At 32.3% G+C, this 27,185-nt stretch overlaps 1 protein-coding gene across 1 annotated transcript; it reads left to right on the forward strand.

Moving 5' to 3' along the window:
• Positions 1–13,525: 13,525 nt before the first annotated feature.
• Positions 13,526–22,067, forward strand: LOC111996436 (65-kDa microtubule-associated protein 5). The gene is given in 13 exon segments (XM_024028395.2): positions 13,526–13,668; positions 13,671–13,720; positions 15,050–15,253; positions 15,470–15,715; positions 15,816–15,888; positions 15,891–16,030; positions 17,199–17,354; positions 17,437–17,596; positions 18,377–18,528; positions 19,422–19,509; positions 20,687–20,760; positions 20,835–20,909; positions 21,574–22,067. Coding segments are annotated over 13 exon segments (1,815 nt in total). The 5' UTR covers positions 13,526–13,532; the 3' UTR covers positions 21,835–22,067.
• The last annotated feature ends 5,118 nt before the right edge of the window (positions 22,068–27,185 follow it).

Raw genomic sequence — 27,185 nt, forward strand, 5'->3', positions numbered from 1 at the left:
TCCTGTGCATGTTGGAGTAAAACTCCTGAATGAGCATGAGAGGACATGTGACCGGGACGTCACACAGTGACTCCCATCCTCTACTGTGAATGACAGAGGGAAGGTCAGTGTCGGCAAAGTCCGCCAAAATGACTTGGTGTTCCGAATGAACACCTCGTCTAGAAAAGTTCTCCAAAAATGCCTTGTGGGCATCCTCATCACGGAACCAAAGATTAAGAGGAGCAGAATCAGAAAAGGAAGAAGCTCCAGAACGTAGAGGGTTCTGAGCCGGAGTAGATTTACGCTTAGGTGCCATAAACACTACTAACGTAAACAAAATGAGAAAGGGAGAGAGAAAGAGACAATTAGAAAAATCCCAAAACAATTCAAATATATCAAATATATTGAATAAAGAGTACGTATAAATGGAGAATACATGAACATGTGATATGCAAAGTAAAAGGCATCATGGGCTTAGCCCAATCCAATCCTACCAGCACACAAGCAAAGAACACACATCTAAATGTATAAAGATACCATTCTAATGCACATGTGATGCAATGCATGATATTTTGAACACATTTAAATGAAAACTCATACCAAAATTTCAAGAAAAACTCATCAATTTTCAAAAACCCCAAAAATTTTCAAAAACCCCAAAGCCTAAGATTCCAAACATGAAATGCATGAAGAATGAAGGAAAAAGAGATCATAACAAGTGATTTGAAGCAAGGAAGGGCCGAAAATCACGTGGGTGGAAGATTTTGAGTGAGAAAAAGGAGTTTGGGAGATGAACAGCCGCGGATAGATCGAGAGAGATCGAGAAAATGAGAAATAGATCGCAACAGAAGCTTATATAGGAGCATCAGTAATTCTCAACAGATGAGATGTCAAGAGGTGTCGAGTGACTCAAGAAAATGGCCTTCGACAGCTACAGGTGTCGAGAGGTATCGAGGAACAAGAATCACCTTCAAGGAACAGAATCTCGATCAATCCACTAGGTACCGAGAAGGTATCGAGGAGCAGGAACTTTCTCGATCGATCCACCAGGTGTAGAGGAGATGTCGAGATTGCAATAAGAAAAAGGCTTGAGAAGCTCGATAGATAACAAGGAATCGAGGAGGTATCGAGGAGGTGTCGAGCCAGCTTTTAAAAGCAGTTTTTCGAGAAGTGAAAACCACATAGATGAATGCAATCCAATATGCACCTCAACCAATGATCCAATCAACATATTAAGCTCTCAAAATCATCTCTCATCAAACATTTTAAGCACATGGATCCTCAGAAACACACACACACACACACACACACACACTAAACAAGTCTAACCAATTTTATTTTTCAAAAATAAGTCAAGACAGTTTAGTGAGCATACAATAGCACATGTAAACACTTGTGATGACCAAATCACATTTTACCTGCACATGTATCAATAGTAGCAAAGAATATTGAGTGTTGTGTGTGAAAAACATCGCAAGATTGCATATGTGTGTACAAGTTATGACGATCTGAGATATGAGAAAATAACTTTAACTCACACACAATCATAACTGTTTGATGGGGACTATCACCTTTGAGGTACATCCTATAACTCCCACATCTCCTAGAATACACGCTTGCAACCATATTTAAAGCTTTTATTAAGCAGCAAGGCAAAGGGTTTAACATTGCTTTATTGTTTCGATAGTCGTGAAGATGTACAAAATAACAGCAACTTATTAGACCGGCTACTCTGGTGATATCAAAATTGATCAATATATTTACTTTTCCATGTTGAATATCTTATCTTTGTTCCAATGCTGAGAAATATATATATGAGAAAATGTGTCAGCTTTTAATATTTTTTAGCCAATGGATAACAAAACTTCTTTTCTTACTTGACCTTACTTATTTCATACATGTTAAGAGATATCAAGGCTCAATCCTAATCAAGCCCCAAGTCCATAATCCTAGTCCAGGTTTTGAGGCTGAACAACGTTAATTCCACGCGTGCTTCTGCTCTCTCTTTCTCTCTCTAATCTCTCACTCGCACACCCGAAAATACTTCTAACAAAAAGGTTGTCCTATTGACTTATCATCATCATCAACCAGTTTCGCTTCCAAATTCTACCAAAGCTATTTATATTTGAAAATTCAAAATACCCAACAAGTGATTTCCAGAAGCTTCTAAATGCACCCAACAAACAAATTGAAATTCCACATGCTCAAAGACGGATCAGACAAAAAGAAAAGCATCATACACAAAAAAAAAAAAAAAAAAAACCCATTATCCGTTTGGTTCCCACGAAAATTCACGAACACAATTGGAATAAAAACTTTGACCTCCAAACTTTTTTCACTAATCAAACCCATAATAAAAACAAATAAATAAATAAAAACAACATACAAATCAACCACCTGACTCGTAGAGTTAAACAACAAGAAACCCATTTTCTCAATCTATAAATTTCAACTTGAATTAATATTTTTTATTTAATTAACCAAAAAAAAAAACTCAATCATCATAATTTAAAATTTCCAAATCTGGGTTTCTTTTCTTTTCTTTTTTTAGATACGAAACAGAAAGATAAGAAATTCGAAATTTAGTTTCCCGGGAAAAAAAAATGGAAAACTGACCGGTGAGATTTTCGCGGGAAATGAGGTTGGAGTGGCCGTAAAAGGAAGAGCAAAGAGGACCAGGGATTTTCCTAGCCTGAGCCCAGAGCTTGAAGAGCTTAGCGACTTTTCTGAGGAGGAGGGCAGTGATGGCGATGAGTGAAATCCAGAGAAAAGCATTGAGTTCCCGGGTAGCAACGTCTCTGAGCAATTCCTGGGAATTGCAATTCGAAGAAGAAGAGTGGCGCAGAAAGGCGAGGAAAGTGGCGGTTGGAGTTACTGGTTCGCATGATTTCATTTTCTCATCGGAGTGTCGAGAGAGAAAGAAGAGAAGAGAGAGAGAGAAAGAGAGAGCTGTGGAGGTTTTGTTGGTTTTTGACTTTTTGGTCTCACTGTTTTAAAAAGATCTATGCAGTGAGACAGATTGGCTGGGAACTGTGTTCTGTCCAAATCCATTATATGTGTGGCAGGTAAACTTTTGTCCTTGTCAACATTTTATTTTATTTTTATTTTTATTTTTTTTATTTTTTTTGGAGTGAGTGGAGGAGAGATCAAAATTTTATTTTTCAACTTAGATGAGAGCATTTCTAACAGATCATGCACAGCTAAAATATAGGGGATATATATTACTGTTTATGTTCTATATGCTACTGTTCATATTCTAGCAACTTCTCTATATTTAGAAATTTTTTTTGCTTGTTCATTCTTCAAATCATTTTTTTCTATTATAATAATTTGGTGTTGAATAAAAAAAGTTAGAAGATGTGTAGTTGTTAAAAAAAGAATAAATAATGAATGAAGAAATAATATTTAAATGAGATAGAGAATTTGTTAAAAAGTGTATTTGAAAAAGTTGGTAGATAAAAGTGAAAGTCACTGTTCATTCTTTAAATATTACAAAAATTTAATGAATTTGCTAGAGATGCTCTTAGCTGAATTGGTAAAAAAAATTATATCGACCAAATAAATTAATCTTAGTTCCAATCTCATCAAAATTATATAAGCTAACACCGTTCATTATAATATCAAAACCCTTAATGGTTTTTAAGCTCTCATCAAATCATGGGTTTGAAACTTTTTGCTAAGAGATCCCTCCCTAATAACACAGTGTGTGTGATCTTTTTAAGAATGGTTTATTTTCAATAATTTATTTGCATAATATTATTTTAAACTAAATTATTAGTCAAAAGTCTTGTAGTTTAGTATATTGGGGCTACCCCAAAGAATTCCTCACTTATAATTTGATGTGAATGAGATGGAAAAATTGCACATACTTAAGAGATTAGTCAAATATTCGAAGAGGTTTGGATGAACTTGTTTGTCAAAAAAAAAAAAAAGGTCATTATAGTTTTTTTGGTGTATGTTTAAAAATTACTTATTTTTAGTAACTACTTTGCATAATATTATTTCAAGTTAAATATTAGTCAAAAGTCTTGTAGTTTAACTGGTTAACAGTCGACAACTCCTAGTATTTTTATCAACAGTAACTTTGTTTTTGTATTTTTTGAAGAATCGGTAAAAAGAATTGTTGAAAGTATACCATTGATCCTTTAAATTTTAAGTGAAGTATATGTAATGTGTTCTTAAACAAATTTATCAATAAATATACAACTTTGGTGTCCAAAAAATAATATTAATAATACCATTTTGTTATCTTTTTTAGATATGTAAACAGCGGGGAGGGGAAAGTGGGGACGTGGGGTACCAGACTACCAGTTTACCACTTTGTTATCTTTTGTGTCACATTATATGTGATCATTGGATGATTCATAATAAATTATGTAAACTCTATAACACAACTAGCAGTCTATTTTGACTAATGTTTTTGTTGGTAATGTTTGTATAATTTTTATCATACACCATTAATTCTATGACAATGATGTATCAACAAAAATCTATGATAATGAAATTTATATTATTATTATTATTGGGAAAATGATAGACTGTTTTCTACTGATAAAAATAAACAAATAAATAAAAATAAAAACCTTTTGAGCATGAGAGGATCTCGCGAAGAGGTAGCTATAGGAGTTTAATATTTTAATATAATAATGTGAAATAAAAGTAAAGGGATGATTAACCAGGGGCGGCGCTATTCTATATTCAGGGGTTCAAATGAACCCCTAGCCTCAAAAAAAAAAATTATATATAAATTTTTTTTTGTTAGTTTAATACGTTAATTTATTTTTAAAAATATTTTTGCACGCCCTAACTTAAATTTTGCACACTCTTATTGCAAGTATTTTCAACTCTAAGAGTAAAGAGTCAATGTTTGTGAATTGTAAGTATCACTCTTTTTTTTATAAATTTATATTATGTATGTGAGTGTGTCTAATATTGATTGTGTGTATTACTTTTTGTTATAATACTATTTGTGTGAATTATGATGTGTGTGGACGTTTGTGTGTACAATATAAATATAATATAATTTTATATAATTTAATAATTAGGAAATAGAGATGGTTTGTTACATGTGTGTATATTGTTATCATGTTATAATAACTTTTGTTATAAAGTTAGTAAAATTTAAGAAAAAAATTGTAAAGTTAGTGATTGTCCAAGCATTTCACTATATGAATGAGTGTGGTTGTGTGCGTTAATAATTAATACGAAGCTAATCAGTTTAGTTTAGTCATTTAGTTTAAAATATTTTATAAAAACAATAACAAATAGATAATAACAACTGCATTAAAAAAATGTTAGATAAACTTAACAAAATAAAATAGTCATAGCCTCATAGGTACCCACATTGGCAATAGATACTCATAATGAATTATCATATAACAATTTAAAATTTGAAAACTTGTAAAAGAAAATTGTAAAACTTCAAGTATTAAATTTTTTTTTTTGGTTGATAATTCGATATATTCAAGTTTTTTTTTTTATTAAAATTTTTTAATGACCCCCCTAAACAAAATTCCTAGAGCCGCCACTGTGATTAATGATTATAGTCCAGAAGCAAATATTCCTGCTTTATATTATATTTTATCACTTTATCTGGTACAAGGAGACATTGTAGACAACATGTGTATAATGAAAATTTTGAAGGTTCTATAGAATTTATATAATAATTTTAAAAAATTTTATTGTTTAATTGTGTATATTTTCTCTCCAAAAGAAAATTATTTTTAGAGTGAGAAATTAATGTATTATGTTAGATTAATAACAATGGCAGTAACATATAGGTGATTATGGTAGAATGATTTCATAGTATTAGTAAAAATAAGAGTAATATATAAAGGTTCATATAAGAACAATAATAATATTTGTAACTTAAAAGCATAAGAATTTTATAACTTAATTAGTACATCATAATATTTCCAATCGAGATATCGTGATAAGAGGTGGGGGATGTGTTAACAATCATGATTTTTAAAACTGTATCAAATTAGTTGATTCAATTGAGAACCGGATCCTAAACTGATTCAATAAAAATAGTCAAAATTGGGAATCATACCTTCTTTTTTTTTTATTCTTTAACCATTTCAATTTTTAAAATTATGTTGACAATAGTAGTTGTGCTATGAGGATGGTAATAGTAGTAACATTTTAAAAACGGTATCTCCCCCATTAAATTTGCAAGCTTGAAAACAAAATAAAATTTTTTTTTTTTGGATAAGGAAAACATAATTTCTTAAAAAACTATTTTGCTAATTCAAAAAATAATCAATATAAAATCATGACCAGTTTATTACTTAAGTAAAACCTCACTTCAAAATCCATTACCAAAAAAAAAAAAAAAAGCTTAGAAATAAATATAATAGTTGCTTCCCTCAAATTAAACGCATGTACTTAACCATCTTATTAGCTAGGTTCAAATGATAGGATTAAAAACTCTTCATTATATATGAAAATATACCAAAAAACAAAAACAAAGAAAATTCAAAAATGGAATATTCCTTTTTCATATAATAGTGGAGGAAACATAACTTAATTGCAAAGGTGGTACAAGTAAAAACGTTTAATACATTTGTTGGCATAAAAAATGTGCATGACAAGTCAAGATCACAATCCAATCTTCTACTTGTGATTGGTTGTTGGCTTTAGAAGACAAAGCACGGACGTGGGATTTATGTGATCTGTGAAGTGTCTCTTTGTTACCACTTGCCCTTTGGACTTTTGACTTTCGTCCCCACAGTTCGTTCGTTTCTCTTCTCTGCCACATGATTCTCTAATAATGTTACCACTTGCCCTTTGGACTTTTGACTTTCATCCCCACAGTTTGTTCGTTTCTCTTCTCTGCCACACGATTCTCTAATAATGACACTATTATGGTAGATAAGGCTGTGTGGCTAGAGATTTCCTCTCGCTGATCAAATGAGAGACTTACACGTTACATATGTCTTATTATACACATATTTACAGGCGCGCACACGAAAATTGCATAAAAAATGTGACTTAAAGTTACGATTTCTCACATTTTTAGCATAATTTTTTAGTGTATCGATGCATGCAACAAGTAGCATATGATAAACACTATAACGGAAAATGTTGAGTTGTCAGCTTTCCTTTACTAGGGGAAAAAAGACGAGGAAAACACATGTTACACACACCTTATTGGAAGATATGGCCAAAGAAAGTGATAATCGTGTAGATTTGTTTCCATGGGTTGATCCTTCCTAATAAAACACGTAGTGTTTGAATTCTAATTACTTTTAAACGAGAAAAGGGAACCTTTCTATTCCCCTTAAGTATATGTAAATGTGTGTACAACAAACAGTAAGTAATAAATACAAGTCTTTGTATATGTCTTACGCACATTCATGGTGTATATACTTCTTCAAAGGAGGGCTATCAAGAATAATGGAATAATTGATGAGGTAGGATGGGCAGGAGGTTAAGAAATGGACTACGTATGGACAATAACTACAGTCGGCGGCTACGTGTCGGCACCTACATCTTAGCTTCTAAAACTGTTTTTTTTTTTTTTTGAAGTTTATCTTTTTGGCTCGCATTAAACTAACTAACAATAAAATATATATAAAAAAAAAAAAAACTTTATATTTCGTTTGTAATAACTAATAAATAATCTACCAAAAACACAAGAATGTCAAATAATTATAGTAAAAAGTCTTGTACTTTAACTAGTTGATACATTTTGGTATTTTCAAACCATTTACACTTTAAATTACCTCTTTTTTGTTATAACGGTCAAATTATTCACACAAAAAAAAAATCATTATTAAATTTTCTTTACGTAATTCAAATATTACTACCTTCAACTCGGTTGATTGATAATCATTTATTCTCTATGGTGTACACTCTTTCATCATTCAAGAAATGTATAGTTGATTTTGAATTGAAATAATAATGTACATGAGAGGTATGTATAAAAATTACTTAAAAATAGTAATGTATGCTAGACTTTTTGGGTAGTTTATTTATTGCTCAAAAATGAAAATGAATAGTTGAATTTGTACCGGGCAGACTTATTTATTGCTCTGTCTGCTAAGGGACCTTCTGTTCAGGACAGCGAGGAAGCCGAGACTTTGGCTTGTCGAAAAGCACTTGAATTTGCTATAGATGTGGGAATTTCAGACTTGATAATTGAGGGTGACAATATATCGGTAATGAGAGCAGTTGCATCAAACTGTATGGAGGATTCCAGACTTGGCAAGGTATTTGATGACATTCATTGGCTCATGAGGGGTCTACGATGGAGTTCCGTTAGCTGTGTGAAGAGAAGTGCCAACACTGTCGCCCATTCTTTAGCCCGTTTCGCTAGAAATGTATCTGATGAATTGGTTTGGATTGAGGATAGTCCACAACCTGCTAGGGAAGCTCTATATAATGATTCATTGATTTCCAGTTAAATGAATGAAAGCCCACGTTTCAAAAAAAAAAAAAAATGAATAGTTGACCCATATCCATGAGGAAATTATTAGATCAATATAATGTATCACACCTTCCTCTTGTATAAATATGGATGGTAATTATTCTATGCAATTTTGTTGTGAATGATTTTTTTTTTGCGTTTAGATATATTTTCTATTACATTTAGTTAATAGAGTCTCATTGAGAGCATAATTTAAAACGATTTAAAAAGTGTATAGTTTTTTTTTTTTTTAATTTATTGGATTTAAATTAAAAACCACCTCAAATTTTAGAAGAATTGTTTTAATAAATGGAATGTGGACATTTGATGTAAACATGACTCCTGTGAATCAACGTTTATGATATGGCTCCAATGTACGGTTTTGTTAACAATTCACGTCATGAGCCACAATGTACGGTTTTGTTAACAATTGTCATCAAATGTTTGATATCCCCCAATTTTGTTACATTTTCAAATGCCACAAAATAACATAATTGGTAAATATGATTGAATGGTGAGAAATTTGTTATTTGTAAAATTTGTGATTTTTTGGTATACATACTTGTTTATATTAAAGGTGTACACGGGTCGCGTTTATGTGAATTTCTATTCCACCCATCACATGATTCAAAGATTTTAGTTTCAGAAAATGCTCAGTTATCATTGACCATTGACTTTTGGATGTTTGGTTGATTAGTATCTTTTGATGAGTAGTCAAATCTAATCGATTTCAGGGATGTGATGTAGTGGCAATGAGGAGTGGAATTTTGATGTGTGGTCGGATTTAATCGGTTTCAGGGATGTTATGCGGTTGCAATGAGTAGTGAATCTTAAGGAAGAATAGAGGTTTTTATACATTAATCAAACTTTATGGAGATCTTTAGATTTTTGTTCCCATTTTTATAATTGGCATGATTTTTGTTCCCATTTTTATAAGAGAAATCAGTGGTGGTGCCAAGTTCAGGCCAGGGTGGTCTCAGGACTACCTTGACCTAAAAAAATATATATATATATATATAATTTAAATTTTTTTATTTATCTACCCTTAAAAAAAATTTAGGAACACCCTCAAAAAAATTTTATGCTAATAAAATTAAATTTTGGTGGATTATTTGTTCTACTTTCAAGCAAAAAGAAAAAGCTCAACAAAAATGGTAATAGAAAAAAAAAATTGTAACAGAGTAAGCCCACCCAAGGAAAAAAAAAAGCCTAACATCAATCCTAAACAAAACCAACCCCAACCAGATTTTTAAATCAAAATAATTATTAACTAAATACCCAACCAACCCAACCCAAATAGATTCTCCAACAACAAAAAAAAAAAAAAAACAACCAAAACCCAATACGCTCCGATGATTCATCATTCATCAAATGGTAAAGCAAAAATTAAAATTAGAAACCTAACCTAAAGAAAAAAAACCTCATCAACAAAATGACTAATGGACCAAGCACTGTAGCACATCGGCGTGACGCGCGCCTCTGCCTCAAACTCGAGCAATAAAGCACATCGGTCACCGTATCGGGCCTAAAACTTGAGTAACAAAGCACATCGAGCATCAGAGATCAAAGATCGGTCCGATTGGATCAGAGCTTGTGACGCTTTGGCTTGGCCTCGAGTCCTTCCTCGCCTTGACATGTTGCCGCGGCCCGCAGTGCCGCCCCTCAGGCCTCCCTCAAGGTATCTAAGTTCTCTTTTTCTCTCTTACATCTTTGGGTTTGCTGTGGAGTGTGGACTATGGTCTGAGAGAGATAGCTCTTTCTCTTTGAATTGAAATGAGAGTATGAGACTCTCTCTCTATATCTGATTCTCTCTTTTTCTCTTTGAACTATAATTGGCTTGGCTTTACAGCTAAGAGCTTTACTTTATAACTTTACAATTATTTGCCCCTGTTTTGACTTTATTCGTTGGTGTGTTCTGTGTTGGTGAGTTTGTCTTTTAGTGTATTATGATTTGTGAATTTATCTTATTGGCTCTTCTCGCGACTCTTGTCTATTGAGTGGGGGGTGGATGGGGCCATAGGGTCGTGTGAGGTGGGATATTTGAATTGGGAAGTAAAGGCATGTAGAGGCAGGCACCAATACATTATAAAAGACAAAATTAAATTATGTTAGACACTAGGTAGTGGGTTGAGCCGTGGATAATACACATGGGATTTGTGCTAGTGTGTGCTAATGCACAGTGGGGTGTGTGCTAGCTGCTAGTAGTTAGTAAAAAAAAAATAAAGCAACTAATTTAATAATTTAATTAACCAATACATTATAAAAGACAAACAAATTAAATTATGTTAGGCTAAACAACAATTAATAATTTTATAATTAATGAAATAACAATGCAACAAATTATAGTTTATTTCTTAAGAAACACGTTGAGAAAAATTTCTGGAGTCGTCACTGAGAGAAATGATATGTCTACAATATTTTTACAACATTTTTATAACAAATTTTAAGTGTCAGGTTACTATTGGTTGTAACTATTAGTGCAAAAAAATAATCTTAGTGTTGGATTCAAATTTGAACCAATAAGAACTAACCACCAATGATTTGTTGTGAAAATGTTGTAAAAATATTGTAAATGTAGCACCTTTTTTTTTTTTTTTTTAATTTTTTTTATTTTAATAATTGGCATGATCTCCACTCCCCTTTTGAGTTTTCCATCGAAATTGTGGGAAATTCAAAACTTGTCTAGATGGGAATCTATATGTCTATTGTAGGGTCTGTTTTCTTTACGTAAACCCAAAAACATAAATTTGTAGAGTATGGGTCGAAGAACTAGAGTTGACAAGGGATTCACAGCCAAGAATTATCACTCTTTTTCTTATTTGTTGGTCAATTTCCCATACATTCCATGCCCCGTTTCAAACCCTGTCCCTCTATTATATAGCCACTCTCACTCTCATCTCTACCGTCCACGTGCTTCCCATCCATGGACTTGTTCAAGTACCTGTCACGTCAGGCAGCTTCTTTTCATCTCTGTGTGAGTGGCGGTAGGTCATGAAGCACTGTTCAGAGGTCTTCTCCACATAAATGCGGCCAGAAAAGCTGTTGCAATGCATTGAATACGGTGGCAGCAGCCTTCCCCTCAGATATTTCTTCATCCTTATCGTTCATGAATGAGCTTTGAGCTTATCTTGATCAGGTGGAGTCCTCGGACGATCAACCAGGCTTCTCCCTAGTCAATCAGCCTCCAGCACCATACCAGGATGAAACATCCTCCTCGGACAGGAGATGTCCTCCTCGGACTGGAGATATCCTCCTCGGACAAAGATGATCCTCTACCAAGGGGATTCCAATCCAACCTGGGCCTTGCATTCTCTGCTTCCTTCTCTTCGGATGTGAAACAGTCTTCTTGTGGGTGTTCGGCCCATTAACTTGGGCCTGATCCTTTTATCCCCCACATCTATATATCTATATTAATAGACAAAGCTCAGAAAAAGTTCAATTAGAATTTGAAATTAGAATCCAATTTTGTGCCATGTGTTTAAATTTATGTGCGGATCACATCGTAATGAACCACTTAAGTTTGTGCCATATGTCCACTTAAGTTTTTTTAATCTTTGTGCCAAGTGAGTTAATGAGTGCAAAATACTAAGAATTTAATATTAATGAATTATAAAATTAAAAAAAAAAAAAAAACAACAATCACATATACTTAATAAAAATCACCACATGTTCTATCTTATCAACAAAAAAAAAAAAAATGATCATAAGTAGTATAAATTTAGGTAAGAATTTTATTATGTGACTAATTACGTTTACTTATATATATATATATATATATATAATTTGACTAATTATTTGTATTTTAATGATAAAATTTGTATTTAATTTTAAATGTATCCATACGTATGCATGTGTTATATGCTATTTAAAAATAATAATAGTTTGACTAATTATTTATATTTTTATAATAAAAATTGTGTTTAATTTTAAATGTATCCATGTGTTTGCATGTGTTACATGCTAGTGTGTTATAAGAATTATTCTACCATGTTTTAATTTGCCATTGACTACCATAGGCTTTGAAACTAGTTAAAACTTAAAACGCATTGGGTTTATTTGAGTTAGTGAACATGATAGTTTTTGTGGGTGTATGGACAAATATTCTTCTTATCTATATCACTAAATATTTGTTTTTAATAAAAATTTAACAGTTAAAATAGCTTTAAGGAGGAAATTCGCATGATACTATCTTAATTCTAAATGACTAATTATTCGAGTTTAAGGTTTTTGGATTGGAATTTTAGTCAATCCATTGTTAACCAAAGAAAAATAAAAATCCCTTGAGGTTATGGAAATGCCAAAATCTCTCTTCTATTTTCATTACAACAATTAGAGACATAAAATTCCTATGTTATTTTTCAAGATAGTCAAAGACAAAAAACAACATTAGTAAAAGTAGTAAAAATAGACATGTCAATTAAAAAAAGTAATAAAGAGTATAACTTCAAATAAAATAGAATGGAGAAAAAGAATACACATAACCAACTTTAACTGTTCGGTTAAGAATTCATGGTCAATTAAAAAAAATTTAGAACTAAACTTTTGTTGTTGTTGTTATTGACACTTTAATCCTTTGCAATCTTGATTTATACACGTTTTATTAACAAATTAGTAAAAAAACGTCATTTTCAAAATTAAATTATTGCACAAAGTAACTTTATAGTATTAATTGTTAATAATTAAATTGGTCATATCATAAAAATTTAAAAATAAAATAAAAAACAATATTAAATAACATTAATTAAGGAACTAAGTGTTGTTTTTTAAAATAAGAAAGAATTTTGAATTTTTTCCACAAATCGTTTATAAATGTAGAAAATAAAACAACAATATATTTCATAATTTTAAAATTGGAAGGGTCCAATAGGTTCAAAATGAAATTAGACTTGAAACTAAGTCAAAGTTGAATAAATTTGAGAATCAGTTACTTTTTCGGTTCTTTAACAATTTTGGTTTTAAAATTATGATATATATATTTTTTATATTTATTAATTAATTTATTTCTGTGAAGGAGTTAAAAAAAAAAAAAATTCAAAAGTAGGACAAGTTGGCGCCAAAAACAAAACAAATCAAAAACCCGTACATTCCCCTTTCCAAAAGGGAGAATAATAGTAATTGACGCTTACCATATATATATACATACATGCCTCTGGGGATTGTCTCTTTTCTCGTAACGCTCGCTTCTTCTTCTTCTTCTTCAGTTCTTCCTCCTAGGGCTTCGCACTCTCTCTCTCTCTCTCTCTTCTGCAAGCTCTTGTGGAAAATGACCACTATGCCCCCACTCTCTCTCCTTCTCGCACCACTTGCGCTTCTCTCCTCCACGAATTGCAGGTTCTCTCTCTCTCTCTCTCTCTCATCGTTTACTGTTTCATAGTTACTGTGAGTTTTTCCGTTTACGTTGCGTTTGGTCGCTGAGAAATTGGAACTGAAAGCGAACCGTTTCTTAATTCTTATGTGTGAAAATCTTTTTTTTTTTTTTTGGTAATGCTAAGAAAATGAGAAACTTAGTTGAACTAATAGTCAGCGTGATTTCACTTTTTTAGGGTATGAAAATCAGAAATGGAAAAAAAAAAAAAAAAAGCCATTTTTTTTAGTATAATTTCTAGGTTTTTTCGTTGTTGTTTGGATTCGAATTCTCTGTAATTTTGACTTTTAATTTGATCGAGAATTTTGTACTTAACTTTGTTTAATTGCAAAGAATTGGACTTTCTTTTCATTAAAAGTTCAATTATTTTTTCTCTTAAAAAAATCAATTCTTTAATGTTCATACCTTGCCTGTACTAACAAATTCAAGTACAAGGTATGGATGACAATCAATTTGTGGAGTTGAAATTTGGGACATCCACAGAATTTCATGAAGGGCACTATTAAGCTAGGATGCATGGACAATTCATTTGGGATGCCATATATGTGTCGTAATGGTGTACTATCTACTGTATAATGTTATAATTTTTCAAAAATCGTTCGTGTTGTCATATTGTACCCGTATTCATGTCTGTGTCCGTGCATCCTAGCTATAATTGAAACGCTGGTGTTATACTTGTTCTTATACTTGTTATGTTCACTGAGTGTTATAGTAATTTGCTTTTTGAAAAAAAAAAAGAGTATTCATTTTTGGTGGTTTTGGGGGAATGGAGTTGGAGTCTAGGAAGTACAGACATTTCATTTAGGTGCTGTACTAGTGTCGTACATGCTGTCTTGTTATAATTTTACAAAAATTCCTCATATTGCCGTGTTGTACCCATACCTGTGTCCATGTCTACGCTTCCTAGGTTGGAGTGTTAGTTAACTAGCTTTAGTAATACAATGAGCTAGATTTATGCTAATCTGTGTCATTTTGATTCATGTGTAGTCTTTTTACATATGGTTCTTTGTTGTCATGTAGATAATGTGGGATGAAATTGGAGAGATTTCATGAAGGGCACCACTAACCACTTACTAGGATTGTATTAGTTTAGTTCTCTGAGTGTGAAATATTGTAATTTTTTTTGATTAAATTAGTCTTTTTTTTGGGGGGGGGGGGGTGGGGCTTGTAGGTTTAGTTAAATAGCTTACTAATACAATGACTTAAATTTGCGCTAATCAGGGTCATTTTGCTTCATGGGTAGTCTTTTACATATGTTATTTATTTTATTTTATTTTTTTGTTGGTGTCATATAGATAATATGGAATGAAATTGGGGAGACTGACAGCGAAAGGGATAAGATGCTTCTGCAACTTGAGCAAGAGTGCCTTGACATTTACCGAAAGAAGGTTGAAAAAACAAGAAAGTACAAGGCTGACTTGCATCAGTCATTGGTTGAGTCTGAAGCTGAAATTGCCAATATTGTCTCTGCCCTTGGGGAACATGCCTCCTTTTCATGGGTTTGCTACTTCTTTTACATGATTAATTTCTTGTTGCTCCTAAAGTCCTATTGTTGTACAGAATATGCATTTCTCTATTGTGTTTTCATTTCCTGACAATGGCCTTACTATTTGCTGCACGTATTCTATATGACCTTTCTATATATATCTTTGCTCTATAATACTTATTCTTGCATGTTATTTGTTGAGTTGGTCCTTTTTGAACTGTTTGGAAAGGGAAGGGGCACTCTTAAGGAGCAAATATCTGCCATAAAACCAACTTTGGAGGAGTTAAGGTCAAAGAAGCAAGAAAGAATCAAGGAATTTTCAGAAATCCAGTCACAGATTGTTCATATCTGTGCTGAAATATCAGGACATGGTCAATCTAACAACTCTTCTGATCCACAAGTTAACGAACGTGATCTCACAGTGAAGAAGTTGGGCGAGCTTAAGTCACACCTTCAGGAACTTCAGAACGAAAAGGTACCTTTGATAGTAGTGATTTGGAGTTTAAAGTTGTATTATGAAGTAATTGAACATCCCATTTCACTTGTGTTTATCTCGCCTTTTGTTTAATTTGCAGATTTTCCGATTACAAAAGGTCAATAGCCATGTTAATACTGTCCGGGAGCTAGCAGTTGTGATGTCAATTGATTTTCTAAGACAGTTAATGAAGTGCACCCAAGTTTGAGTGATCCCTCAGGTCATCAATCAAAGAACATCAGCAATGATACCCTTGCTAGATTAACGGGTGTGATCCACTCACTAAAGCAGGAGAAACAACAAAGGCTACAAAAGGTGACCTAACAATGGATCTCACTCTCTGTCTATCTATCAATATATGTTTGAGTGAGTGTAAAATGTGCATGTATATATGTGGGTGCTTCCATGTGTGAATGTGCTTGTGTTTATTGTGTGTGAAGCAAGCATATAAATTTGATCTAGATTTATTTGGTATATAACATTTTGGCATTTTTTAATTCAGTTCATGTTTGTAAGAGATTGGGTAAGCAAGAGATGTTAATAACGGGTCTTAGTGAGAAGAGATATTATTCCTAGCAAGAAGCAGCCAACAGCTTTGAACCAAATGACATCTCCTTCACCTATAAACAAGGGGTGAGATGTGAAGGGGCGAGGTCATGGCTTCAGTGAGTTGTGCTTACTTATCAAGAAAAACAAAATGTATCATTTTTTTTGGGGGGGGGGGGGGGGTGGGGGAAGGGGGTGGTGTTGACATGGGAAATGCCAAAGAGGTTTGAAATCCTCTCCTTCCCCATTCCCTAGGTGATGTGGAGTCAATGAGGTCTTTGTGATTTAAGGAGGCTTCTATACTATAGCTGCAATACCATCTATACTTTATGGTATGGCTTGCTAGAATGATTTGAAGTAGATGAGCTGCAAGCAAAAAACATTAAAATGAAAAGCATGTGTCCTTGTGGTATAAAAGGCTTGTAGCAATGACAGACAAGAAGTGAAACATTGATTCTACTTGTATTTGTGATTTGGTTCAAGTGAAGCTGCTATAAGATGGAACATATGTTGAATGTGGTGGTCAGTACAGACCTGATGGTGAATGATTTAATTTACAAAATGAGTCTGGATAAAGTAGACTGGTGAAATTCATCCTTGAAAAAAAGAGAGGGGCAAATAGGCTACGTGGAGCCAGCCCTAAAAAGTTAGCCTAAAATTCTATTAAGTTGAATTGAGAGTGACATTATGAGATGTGTTAAAAGATTTACTTTTGCGCATGTAAGATTTATTTTGTGATTTTTATTAATTGCATTTCATTTTCGAAAGTATATTGCATGATCAGAACTACTGTTCTCTCTCTCTCTCCCCCTTGATAATATGCTTAGGGCTTGAGTCCTGTGCCATTATAAGGGTCTTGCATATTTCATGCTGTGATGTATTATATTCAGAAGTTTACTCAAAAGTTCTTTCTCTTAATAATATTGTTTTATTGTAGCTGAAAGATCTTGGGAGGACACTGACTGATCTATGGAATCTCATGGACACACCAGTTGATGAGCAAAAACGATTTGGACATGTGATTAGCATAATTTCTTCCTCAGTTGATGAGGTGTCAAGGCAAGGATGCCTTGCTCTGGATGTCATTGAACAGGTGATGCTTAGTGTCTTTACTTTTCTTAGAATATTTCAGAGGACACTATGTTTTAGTTTTAATGATGTTATATCTGATTCAGACTGAGATAGAAGTTGCACAATTGAATGTCCTGAAATCTGGAAAGATGAAGGAGTTGGTGTTTAAGAGGCAAAATGAGCTGGAAGAGATCTACAGAGGGGTTCATATGGATGTAGATAGTGATGCAGCACGACAGATTCTCACCAACCTGATAGATTCTGGTTCACCCAACTGTCCTTTTCCTTTTTATAATATTTCTAGGTTTAAAACTATGTTTGCATGTTAGAGTCCTATTATATAGCCTTCTCTGTTCTGGTTTTTGATGCTCTTGCTTGTACATTGTATTCCATCTTTCTACAAACATGTGCTTTGCTTTTTCTTAAATATTAGATTCCTTTTAGATTGTTGTATTGATTTTGTCAATGAGATCTAGCTCACAAGGCATCTTATCTTTCTTTAAAAACAAGGTGGTGGGTGAGGTCGATGGTTCAAGACCCATTGGGTGCATGTGTAATTATTAATAAAAAAATGTCGTATTAGTTTTTGTTCTTTATTTGTTTTGGAGCTAGAATAGATTCTGTACCATTTTTCATACATGCTTTTGTTCTTGCCTTTTGGGCTTCTTACGAAACTCTTTTTTAATTTTATTTCAAAGTTTCATGCCTCTGAATTCTGTCTTTGATAGAAATAAGTTTCCTAATTTGCAATCACTATTATGTGTGAGGCAGAAATTTTTTTATATTTATATTTGCTTTTTAATGGTTAGGTTATCCAAATTTAGAAAAAAAGATATGAATGAAGACGAATAACCAATCATTTTGTTTTCAATGTCTTATTTCATCATACTTTTATTACATTTGATGTTAAAGAATGTTTATTTCTTTCATCCATGCATTTAGACCGTGTTTGAGGACCCTTTTTCCTTACAATTACGTCAGCTGTTAAATAGCAAGTTTAGTGAGATAGAAACTGTTCTATTGTGCTTACACATGCCTGCACAGGCAATGAGGATCTGTCGGATCTTCTTTCAAGTATGGATGATCAGATTGTAAAAGCCAAAGAGCAAGCTGTAAGCAGGAAGGATATACTGGACAAGGTAGAGAAATGGAGATACGCAACTGATGAGGAGAATTGGCTTGAAGAATATGAAAGGGTAAAAATATCTGGAAATTTAGTAGTTTTATAAAATGCCAATTCTCTTTTCTCATGGGTAATGATGATATCTTACTTATGCTAGTTAAAGGCATTGCCTAGGTTCCATTAAGGTGCCTCTAAGGCTCTGAGGTGAGATGTCTTTATTAAGGTTCTTGCCTTTAGAGCCTAGGCGAGCAAGACAAGCACCTTAAATAAATAGCGGAAATTATGTAATTTGTAGAAAAAGATGGAATATGTACTTTCAATGAAGTTAGTTAGGATGAGCTGGCCCTCACAAACCCTTTACACTCATATAAAAAGGTCATTCCTGGTGCACTAAGCTCCCAATATCTGCCTCTTGACTCTTTCATCTTTTTCTTTTTTTCCTTTCTCTCCCTTTTGTCTCCTTATTTCCTCATAACTTTGGAACTTTTTTTAAAAAAAATTTAAAGTTCTAGGAAAATCCCCTCTCATCAATTAGGAATTTAGGAGAGGGGATTGGTAATTTGCTAAGTCATGAATTCTAGGCAAATCCATCACCTTGTGAGGCAGATATAAATTTCCAAGGTTGGTAGTCTCTTACAACTATATGCAGGTAATGTACTTGTAATATTGGGAAGCAGATGGCAAACATTGTCCCATCAGAAACCCAACGGATTGCACTTAGCATTCTTGAGGGTTTGGATATATAGGTTAGGGTTCATGTTGGTTATGAGAATGCTAGTTAGCGACAGATTAAATCCAGGAACCATTTGGCTCTCTCTCAAGTTCATGCTGATACATGATGTTATCTAAGTAAATTGATAAAAGAAGTGAGATGTATGTACAGTTTTAAAGTGCATGGAAACCATCTCATGCACTACTGTTGATTTATCATTTATGTCAATTTACTTATTCCTTTTCATTGTACAGGATGAAAATCGGTATAGTGCTGGAAGAGGAGCACACAAAAATCTGAAACGTGCTGAGAAAGCACGCAATTTGGTTGGCAAAATACCAGGTGAGCTTGTAATTATTATTAATATCTGTAATTAGGTTACATATTGTTGTAATTACTTTTAGATTATCATGTCTTCAATGGTCAGTGTAAAGAAGAATTTACATTCACGCTAATGCACAGAAGCAAACTTGAAAACAAATTTTTTCACTCAAAATTTTCGAAATGTTTATCCTATTTTAAGGGATTAAAGTTGAGTTTGAAGTTGACTGTTATAAATGTCTTTTGTTGAAATTGAGAATCAGTACATCTTCACCTTTAGATCTATATTTTTTATTGATGAGATGAATTTTATAGTTTATTTCTGCATTTTTTTTTTCTTCTTTTCCTTTTTGGGCGTTCTTTTATATACATTTGTGTGCTAGGATTGTGCTCCTTGCACTTTTTTTTTTTAATGAAATTATTTTACTTATAAAAAAAGGTTGACTAATGTTTTGTTTGTTTTCCTTGTAATCACTATATGATTAAAGGATAGTGGTAATTGCTTCTACATTTACATGGGTTGTGAGGGTAGTTGTTCTTTTGTCACCTCACATATCATGACCGCCTTTAGAAAAGTAGTGTATGCCTGTTCTAGATTCTAGAAGCTTATTAGTTCCTAGTTCACAAAAATTTCTTATGAATGCTTTTCATGCGCTTCTTGTGCGTTATCATTGAACAGCTCTAAAAGGGAATTAACGGGTTGGGTTCAACACTACTCATCAAACATGCTAAGGAAGTCTCTCCTTTTAGTAGACTTTGACCCCAGTTTATCAGCAATAGGCATTATTGAAGTACCTAAAACAAAGTACTGGTATGATACTTGAGACCATGAGTGTGACTCACTGCTGGGGATAAATAGTCAATTCTGACAGTGAAGCTCACAAGTGAGAATACTATGTAGTAATTTATATACACTGAGACGGGCAAGTTTAAGAATATGTATGAACACAATGCGATTTTGATATACATAACAGTTAAGGCACACAGCATTGGAACAAGACGTACTATGTCATATCATACGGTGCCTTTATTGCTTGGTTTATAGAATTTGTAAGGATTCTTATTTAGGGGACTGAAATTTCAGTGGGAGACTGCATGCGCTATTTAACTTAATTTCTTTATTAAGTTTATGTCATTTATTTTGATATTTACCTTTAAGATTTGGACTGTCATGAACATTCGCCACCTTTTTTACTAGCTATTGTCGACAATTTGACTGGAAAAGTAAAAGCCTGGGAAGCGGAGAAAGGAATCCCTTTCTTATATGACAAGGTGACTTACCATCTAGTTTATTGTTCAAGTGAGTTTATGGTTGTTATAGTCCCAACACTAATTTCAAATTTCAGGTTCCCATCTTAAGTAGCTTGGAAGAATATAGTTCGCTACGCCAGGAGAGAGAAGAGGAAAAGCGTAAATCTCGGGTATACTTATAGCTTGTATATGTTCATTTATCTCATTTCTGTTGACATGTATATATTATAACAATTGTCTCTATTAACTTTCTAGTTCGCCTTAATTTTGAGGTGCCTATCATGGACCTGATCCTTGTATTTGACCTATTTTTACCTCAATAACCTTAATGAATACGACTACCATCTGGGAAAAGTTTACACTTTATACTTCCCCAAAAAAATGTGGCAAAATCAGATGCTCGATAATTACACACTCATCTTACAATTTTGACACAAACAGTGGAATCCATCCATTGCCAGTCTATGCTACATTTACAAAATGTTGGTTAAATACTACCAAATTGTTGTCATCAAAGGGTTCTTAAATGTGGTCGGTCCAATGGTTAACCATATATTGGACAGATGTCTTGTGAACTATGTTACATGGAACTTATTATAGGTGTTTGGTGCCAGTACATTCAAGTTAGATTAGTTTGCTTTTCAAAGAACTTCCTCCATTTTGTAGTGTTCGATAGCCATACCTATATCCATTTCTTGTTGTGTTGAAAATGTGTATGGAGGGGTCAAGATGAAGGGTCTTGATATTACAGCCAGTTAAGGATGCCAATCCTTGACATCATATACATTCCATAATCACAGTTTCATTGTTAAAAATATTTTAATATTCTTTCAGGAGCAGAAACGGCTGCAAGAGCAACTTGCTGCAGAACAAGAGGCACTCTTTGGTTCAAGGCCAACACCAAAGAAGCCTCTGGGTCAAAACACCAGTATTAACACCATGGCTGGAACACCCCTTGGTCGTCGTGTGTCAACTCCTTCAGGCCGCCCTGGAATATCAACTGGAAAGGAACGTAGAGAGAGTGTCAGGAACATAATTCCTGTAAATTACGTTGCTCTTCCAAAGGATGACTCATCAGTATCTCGGGGCAGTTAGGCTACTCATGTTTTTTTTCCTGATTGTAAATGAGTCTCTTCTTTCATTAAATGCATGACCTCATTTTAAGTTCTCTTATTTTCTGTACCTAACATTAGAAAAACAGTTTGTGTTTTTTCTTTTCTTTTCTCATATGAGGAAAATACAAAATTGGATCAGCCAGAATAAAAACATGCTAATGCCTTTGGCAAAAGTTCAATAAGTATTTGGCATTGCATGCAAGTAGATGTGAATTTCATGCTCTTTTCTAGTTCCATGCAGACCATATAGGAACCAGTATCATATAATATAATTTATTGGTTGAAAATCTTTATACGGAGCTTTTACAGAATCTATCAGTTGTATGGGGTGCATTTTTAGATGAAACTAAGGGTTTATTTAAGTACAATTTATTTTGTTAAAAATTAAAAATACTGTAGCAAAATAATTTTTTTGCTGCCCTTAATTTGTTTCCTGCGTTTTGGTCATAAACAGTGCTGTGGAACTCAGCACTTAAAACGCAAAACGCAGCTTAAGCGTTAGACAAAACTACTGCCCAAGAATGATTGTCTGGCATCTGGTCAAAATTGGCCAACAAGTCAAAAGCCCAACTCGGTTTCAAACTTCTATAATGGGCTGGGCCATATTAATCTAGGTTTTTTTTTGGGCTGAGAATACTCTCATTTTTCGATGAAAAATGCTAATGGACACTTATTAATAATTTATTTAAAAAAAGTTTTTATGAGAAATAAAAAAGAGTAATTAATATTTTGATAGCTCTTTTTATTTTCTATAAAAGTAATATCAAAACTTTTCTAAAATGGATTATTAATGAGTGCCTTAAGAGCACTTATTAGCATGACTATTTTTCGATATATACTAGAAATGTCGTAATATAGTACAGAATAATGTGAAAATGACAATAGATTTTCAGAAATAACAATGAGAAATAATTCAACTAGTAACATTATTATCGCTGACAATCCATAGTCAGAAAGTCTAGAATTTTAGGGAAAGAGAGAGAGAGATTCATGAAATTGTGTCAATATCATGGAGCAGAAAATATTGGAGGCAAGGGATTACTATTATTTATGTGTAGTGTTTGAATTTGAAAGCAGAGGTTCCCTTGCTTATTATTATTATTTTTACCTCTAACAATGTAAAGTAACCTTCTTGTGCATAATTATGCTACCTACCTCTATTAGTTTAGGGCAAAACTTAGGTACAGTATTTATGTGTTGTTCTCTAAGTTTCACTCTTAAAATTCCGTCACATGGATTTTTCCTTATGAGATTGAATTGTATTTTTTAGTTAAGTAGTCACATGGCTCAATCTTAAGTAGAGAATCTAAGGAACAGCATCTAAGGTATTGTACCTAAGTTTTGTCCATTAGTTCATATACTATGGTCTTCACAAAGTATGATATCTGACAAGTGAAAAACCGATATCTAACAAGGATGTTGGCCCAAGAATAGCCTTCACACAAGTTTAATTTGCTCAACATGTCTCTTGAAAGTGATTTGTTTAGATTTTTATTTTTATTTTTTTGATTTTTTTATCATATATGCCTTAATAGTTAATACTACAAAAAATATAGTTAATTTATGCATTTGTGATATTTTGGAAGAGAAAGAGGTTAATTAGTACAAAATACTAATTATTACTTGGAGATGATTTCCTTCTTGATTTATTTATTTATTGTAAATCAATTTGAAGTTGAAAATTGACATAAGTGAATTTCTTATATAAAGTTTATGAATGGAGGCATTGACAATCGAATTAGAATAAATGATATCATCAAGCCAAAGATGAAAAGGGATACACTTGACCAATTGACATGGTGATGTCCTTTTCTAGAGCTGTATGATGGTAAGTTGTAAATATGTCATTTTATTTAAAATGAGAGAAATTCTTAGTGCCGTCAAAAAGAAAAAGAAAAAGAAAAAGTGAGGTTCTTAGAAAAAAAATAAAAGCTTTGCCGTTAAGAGCTTGTGATTTAGAGCCGTTAATCAGTCTTCCCTATAGGAAAAGCTTACTTGTTTTTTAAGTCCAAAAATTCAAAAAAGAGAGCCAAATTGATGGATTGGAAATGACACAAATAGCCTATTCAAAAAATGAAATGACACAATAGCAGCAATAGATTAGAAGCTGTTATATTCCAATACACCCTAGCTAGAAATACCAAAAAAAAAAAAAAAATGATTACTATAATAAATAAGGATCTTCAAGAGCTTTATATATAATTCAACTGACATCTTCTAGTATTTTCAATAGAAACATTATCGAATTATCAACATTAAATTAAAAAATGTAAGAAATAAAGGATCACTGACTATATGTATAATTTCCTAAGCCCTTAACAATCATGTTAAAATTCTATAATCATATTATCCTGAATATGCTTCAATACTACTCTTCACAGTCAAAGGTTTCTGTATGTTTTTATCAATATCTAATCATCTTGAGGAGACATGCCACAAGGGATTTGATTTGATATTATGGGTTTAAACTTTAAATCCTATCATTTAGAGAAAACAGCCAAAATAAAAGAAAAAGGAGAAGAAAAAAAAAATCGATTTCAATTAGGACTATATAAAAGGATATATAGCATGATACAATTTATTTATTTATTTATTCCTTTTGCTCAATCTAACTAATATGCAAAGGATTCATGTGCAGCTAACATGCCTAGCAAATATGCAATAACCAAAGTAAAAAAGAAAAAAAAAAAAGAAAGGATAAATCGAGACCCATTTCCAAATCAAAATTTAAATGGTTTCAAATGAATAGAAAAAATTTCCAGCAATCCAAAGTATATTTCTGCCACTTTACATTTCACTGTATTTGTGTAACTCAGTGTGACAGGTCAAAAAAATGTGTTGGGTGGCATGTATTGTTGTTCAATGATGAAAATCAATGGTGAAATGAATTGGTAAGGGAAGAAAAGCTTGAAGAGGATTAGGGCTGAAAATTTGTTGGGTGCAATGTATTAAAAATTTTCCTATTACTATTTGTATATACTTGTGCTTTTGTTTTCCTTGAATAGATTGTCTGTTGGATTTGGGTTGGTTGCGCTGAAGAAAATGTGTTTGTATTGTGGGCATGTTGTGTTTGATTTTGAATTTTCTAAGTTTGTGTTTTATTTTAAATTTGTTGGACTTGTATTTGTATTTTGATTTTTTTTTTTTGTTTTCAATTTAATTTTTGGTAATCAAAATTTTTTTTGTTAGTGAATTTTGGCTATAGTGGCATTTTGAAGCTGCTATAGCCAAATTAAAAAAAAAAAAAAATATATATATATATATATATATAGGGGTCTATAGCAGATCAAAATTTTTTTTGTTAGTGGATTTTGGCTATAGTGGCATTTTGAAGTTGCTATAGCCATTTTTTTTTTTTAAAATATAGGGGTCTATAGCAGTGCTTTAAAATGCCACTATAGAAGTCTAGCAGCATTTTATAAACGACACTATATTGTACCGGTCCATTTTTTTTTATAGTGATTGTTGTTCTACATTTAATGGTTTTGACACATAAGATCTACAAGTCATTTCCATTAGTGACTTTTGACTTATCATTCCCTTTAGTGCCTATTTATGATCAAAGAAGACAACCCCAAAAAAAAAAAAGAAAAAAAAAGAGAGAAAAGTTGAAGAAGTAAGAAACTGTAAGGAAATGATTTAGGTTAGTGTGCTTGGTCACACCCATGATCTCAATGCACTATTGGCTGCTTTCCTTTCTTTCAAATTATAAGGCTTTGGAATAATATTTGGATATCCAAATATCCAATTCAATCAGCAACCAACACCAACTCAAAATATTGTACATATATATAATTTTTTATAATAAAATATAGTTCATATAGTCTCTTTATTGAACCTAATGATGACTCCAGGATTATTTTGTAGGGGGGTCAATAAGAAATATAAATTATACAAAATTTAAAACAAAACAAATTTAAATATATCAACATTACAAAAAACAAAACAAAAACTGAAATACATAAAATTTTACAGTTGCTTTCTACAATGTTTCATATTTTGAAATCGTTACAAAATATTTTCGTTATCAATCTTATGAGCAAATTACATCTCTTTCAATGTACACAGTCAAGCAATCATTCATCTATTGATCTCTCATTTGATTGATTTATTTCAAATTTTTTAAGATCTAAATGTGTTTTTTCTAAGATTTAAGATTAACAAATTTCTACTTTTGTTGTTGGGCTTATCAATTTTTTTTTTCTTTCCAAATTTTAGATCAAATTGGTTTGTTGTTGAGCCTCCTTTTTTTTCTTTTTTTTCTTTTTTTTTTCTTTTTTTGTGTGTGTGTGTGTGTGTGTGTGTTTAAAATTGTCAAGATATTGTTAAGATGATTATATTCAAATTTCTTTTACCTGGGCTTAAAAAAAAATAAAAAAAATCTAGGATTAGGGTATTCAAAATTTTATTTTAGGGAGGTCAAAACAAAAACAATATTAAAAAAAATATTATACATAATTTATTTTGGGCCAATAATAAGTGGAGCCGCCCATGATTGAACCTCCTAAATTTTCTTGGTCTAGTTTTTAAGGTCAATATTAAAAAACCCAAAAAATAGAAATGTTTAATTTTGAATCATCTTGGTAGTGTTGTATGATGTTATAATTTTTTTTTTTTTATAGGTGACATCATGCCATAGCTCCAGGATAGAAAACTGTAAAAAAGCATAAGAAAATAGGATATTCATTTTTTGGCTCCATGAATTTTTTTAAAAGAAAAATTCTAATTAGCTCTTTCTATTTTCAATTAGAAACTAAGGAAAAAATGGATCTACAAGTGTGCGCGTGAGAGATTTGGCTTTGCTTGGTTTTATTATGTAGCAACAAGTCTGATTCCACCATTTGTAGTATAATATTTTAGATATATAGTGGAAGATTGTAGGAAAGAACACACAGTTTTTGGTACAAAAAATAAAGTCACACACCAAACAAAAATTAACAATATTATAAACTATATCCACTCTTTAATCTGTATGTGACTAGCTGAGGATGAAAGAGAAAGATTTTCATCTCCAATTAAACGTTCTTATCTACGAAATGGTATTATTCCCAGAACAAATATCAATGAAATGTTCTTGGAATAATGCAAAGTTTAAGTACAATATGAATATATATGATGCAAGCAATACTAGTGAACTAGTAAAGTGAAACTGATATATATATATATATATATAAATACACAATATAAATTGGCACTATTGGGTACTGTCTCAATGTTTGTTTAACCATTAAAGTGAAAATGTAAATGTGGAGAATCGACAATATATCAATAATTGTATATGATTAAGAAAAATTTTAACCAAGCTTAGTGGTTTCCATGCAGATTAGCATT

The sequence above is a fragment of the Quercus suber genome, unplaced genomic scaffold (assembly GCF_002906115.3).
Source record: "Quercus suber isolate HL8 unplaced genomic scaffold, Cork oak 2.0 scaffold_138, whole genome shotgun sequence".
Classification (NCBI taxonomy): Eukaryota; Viridiplantae; Streptophyta; class Magnoliopsida; order Fagales; family Fagaceae; genus Quercus; species Quercus suber.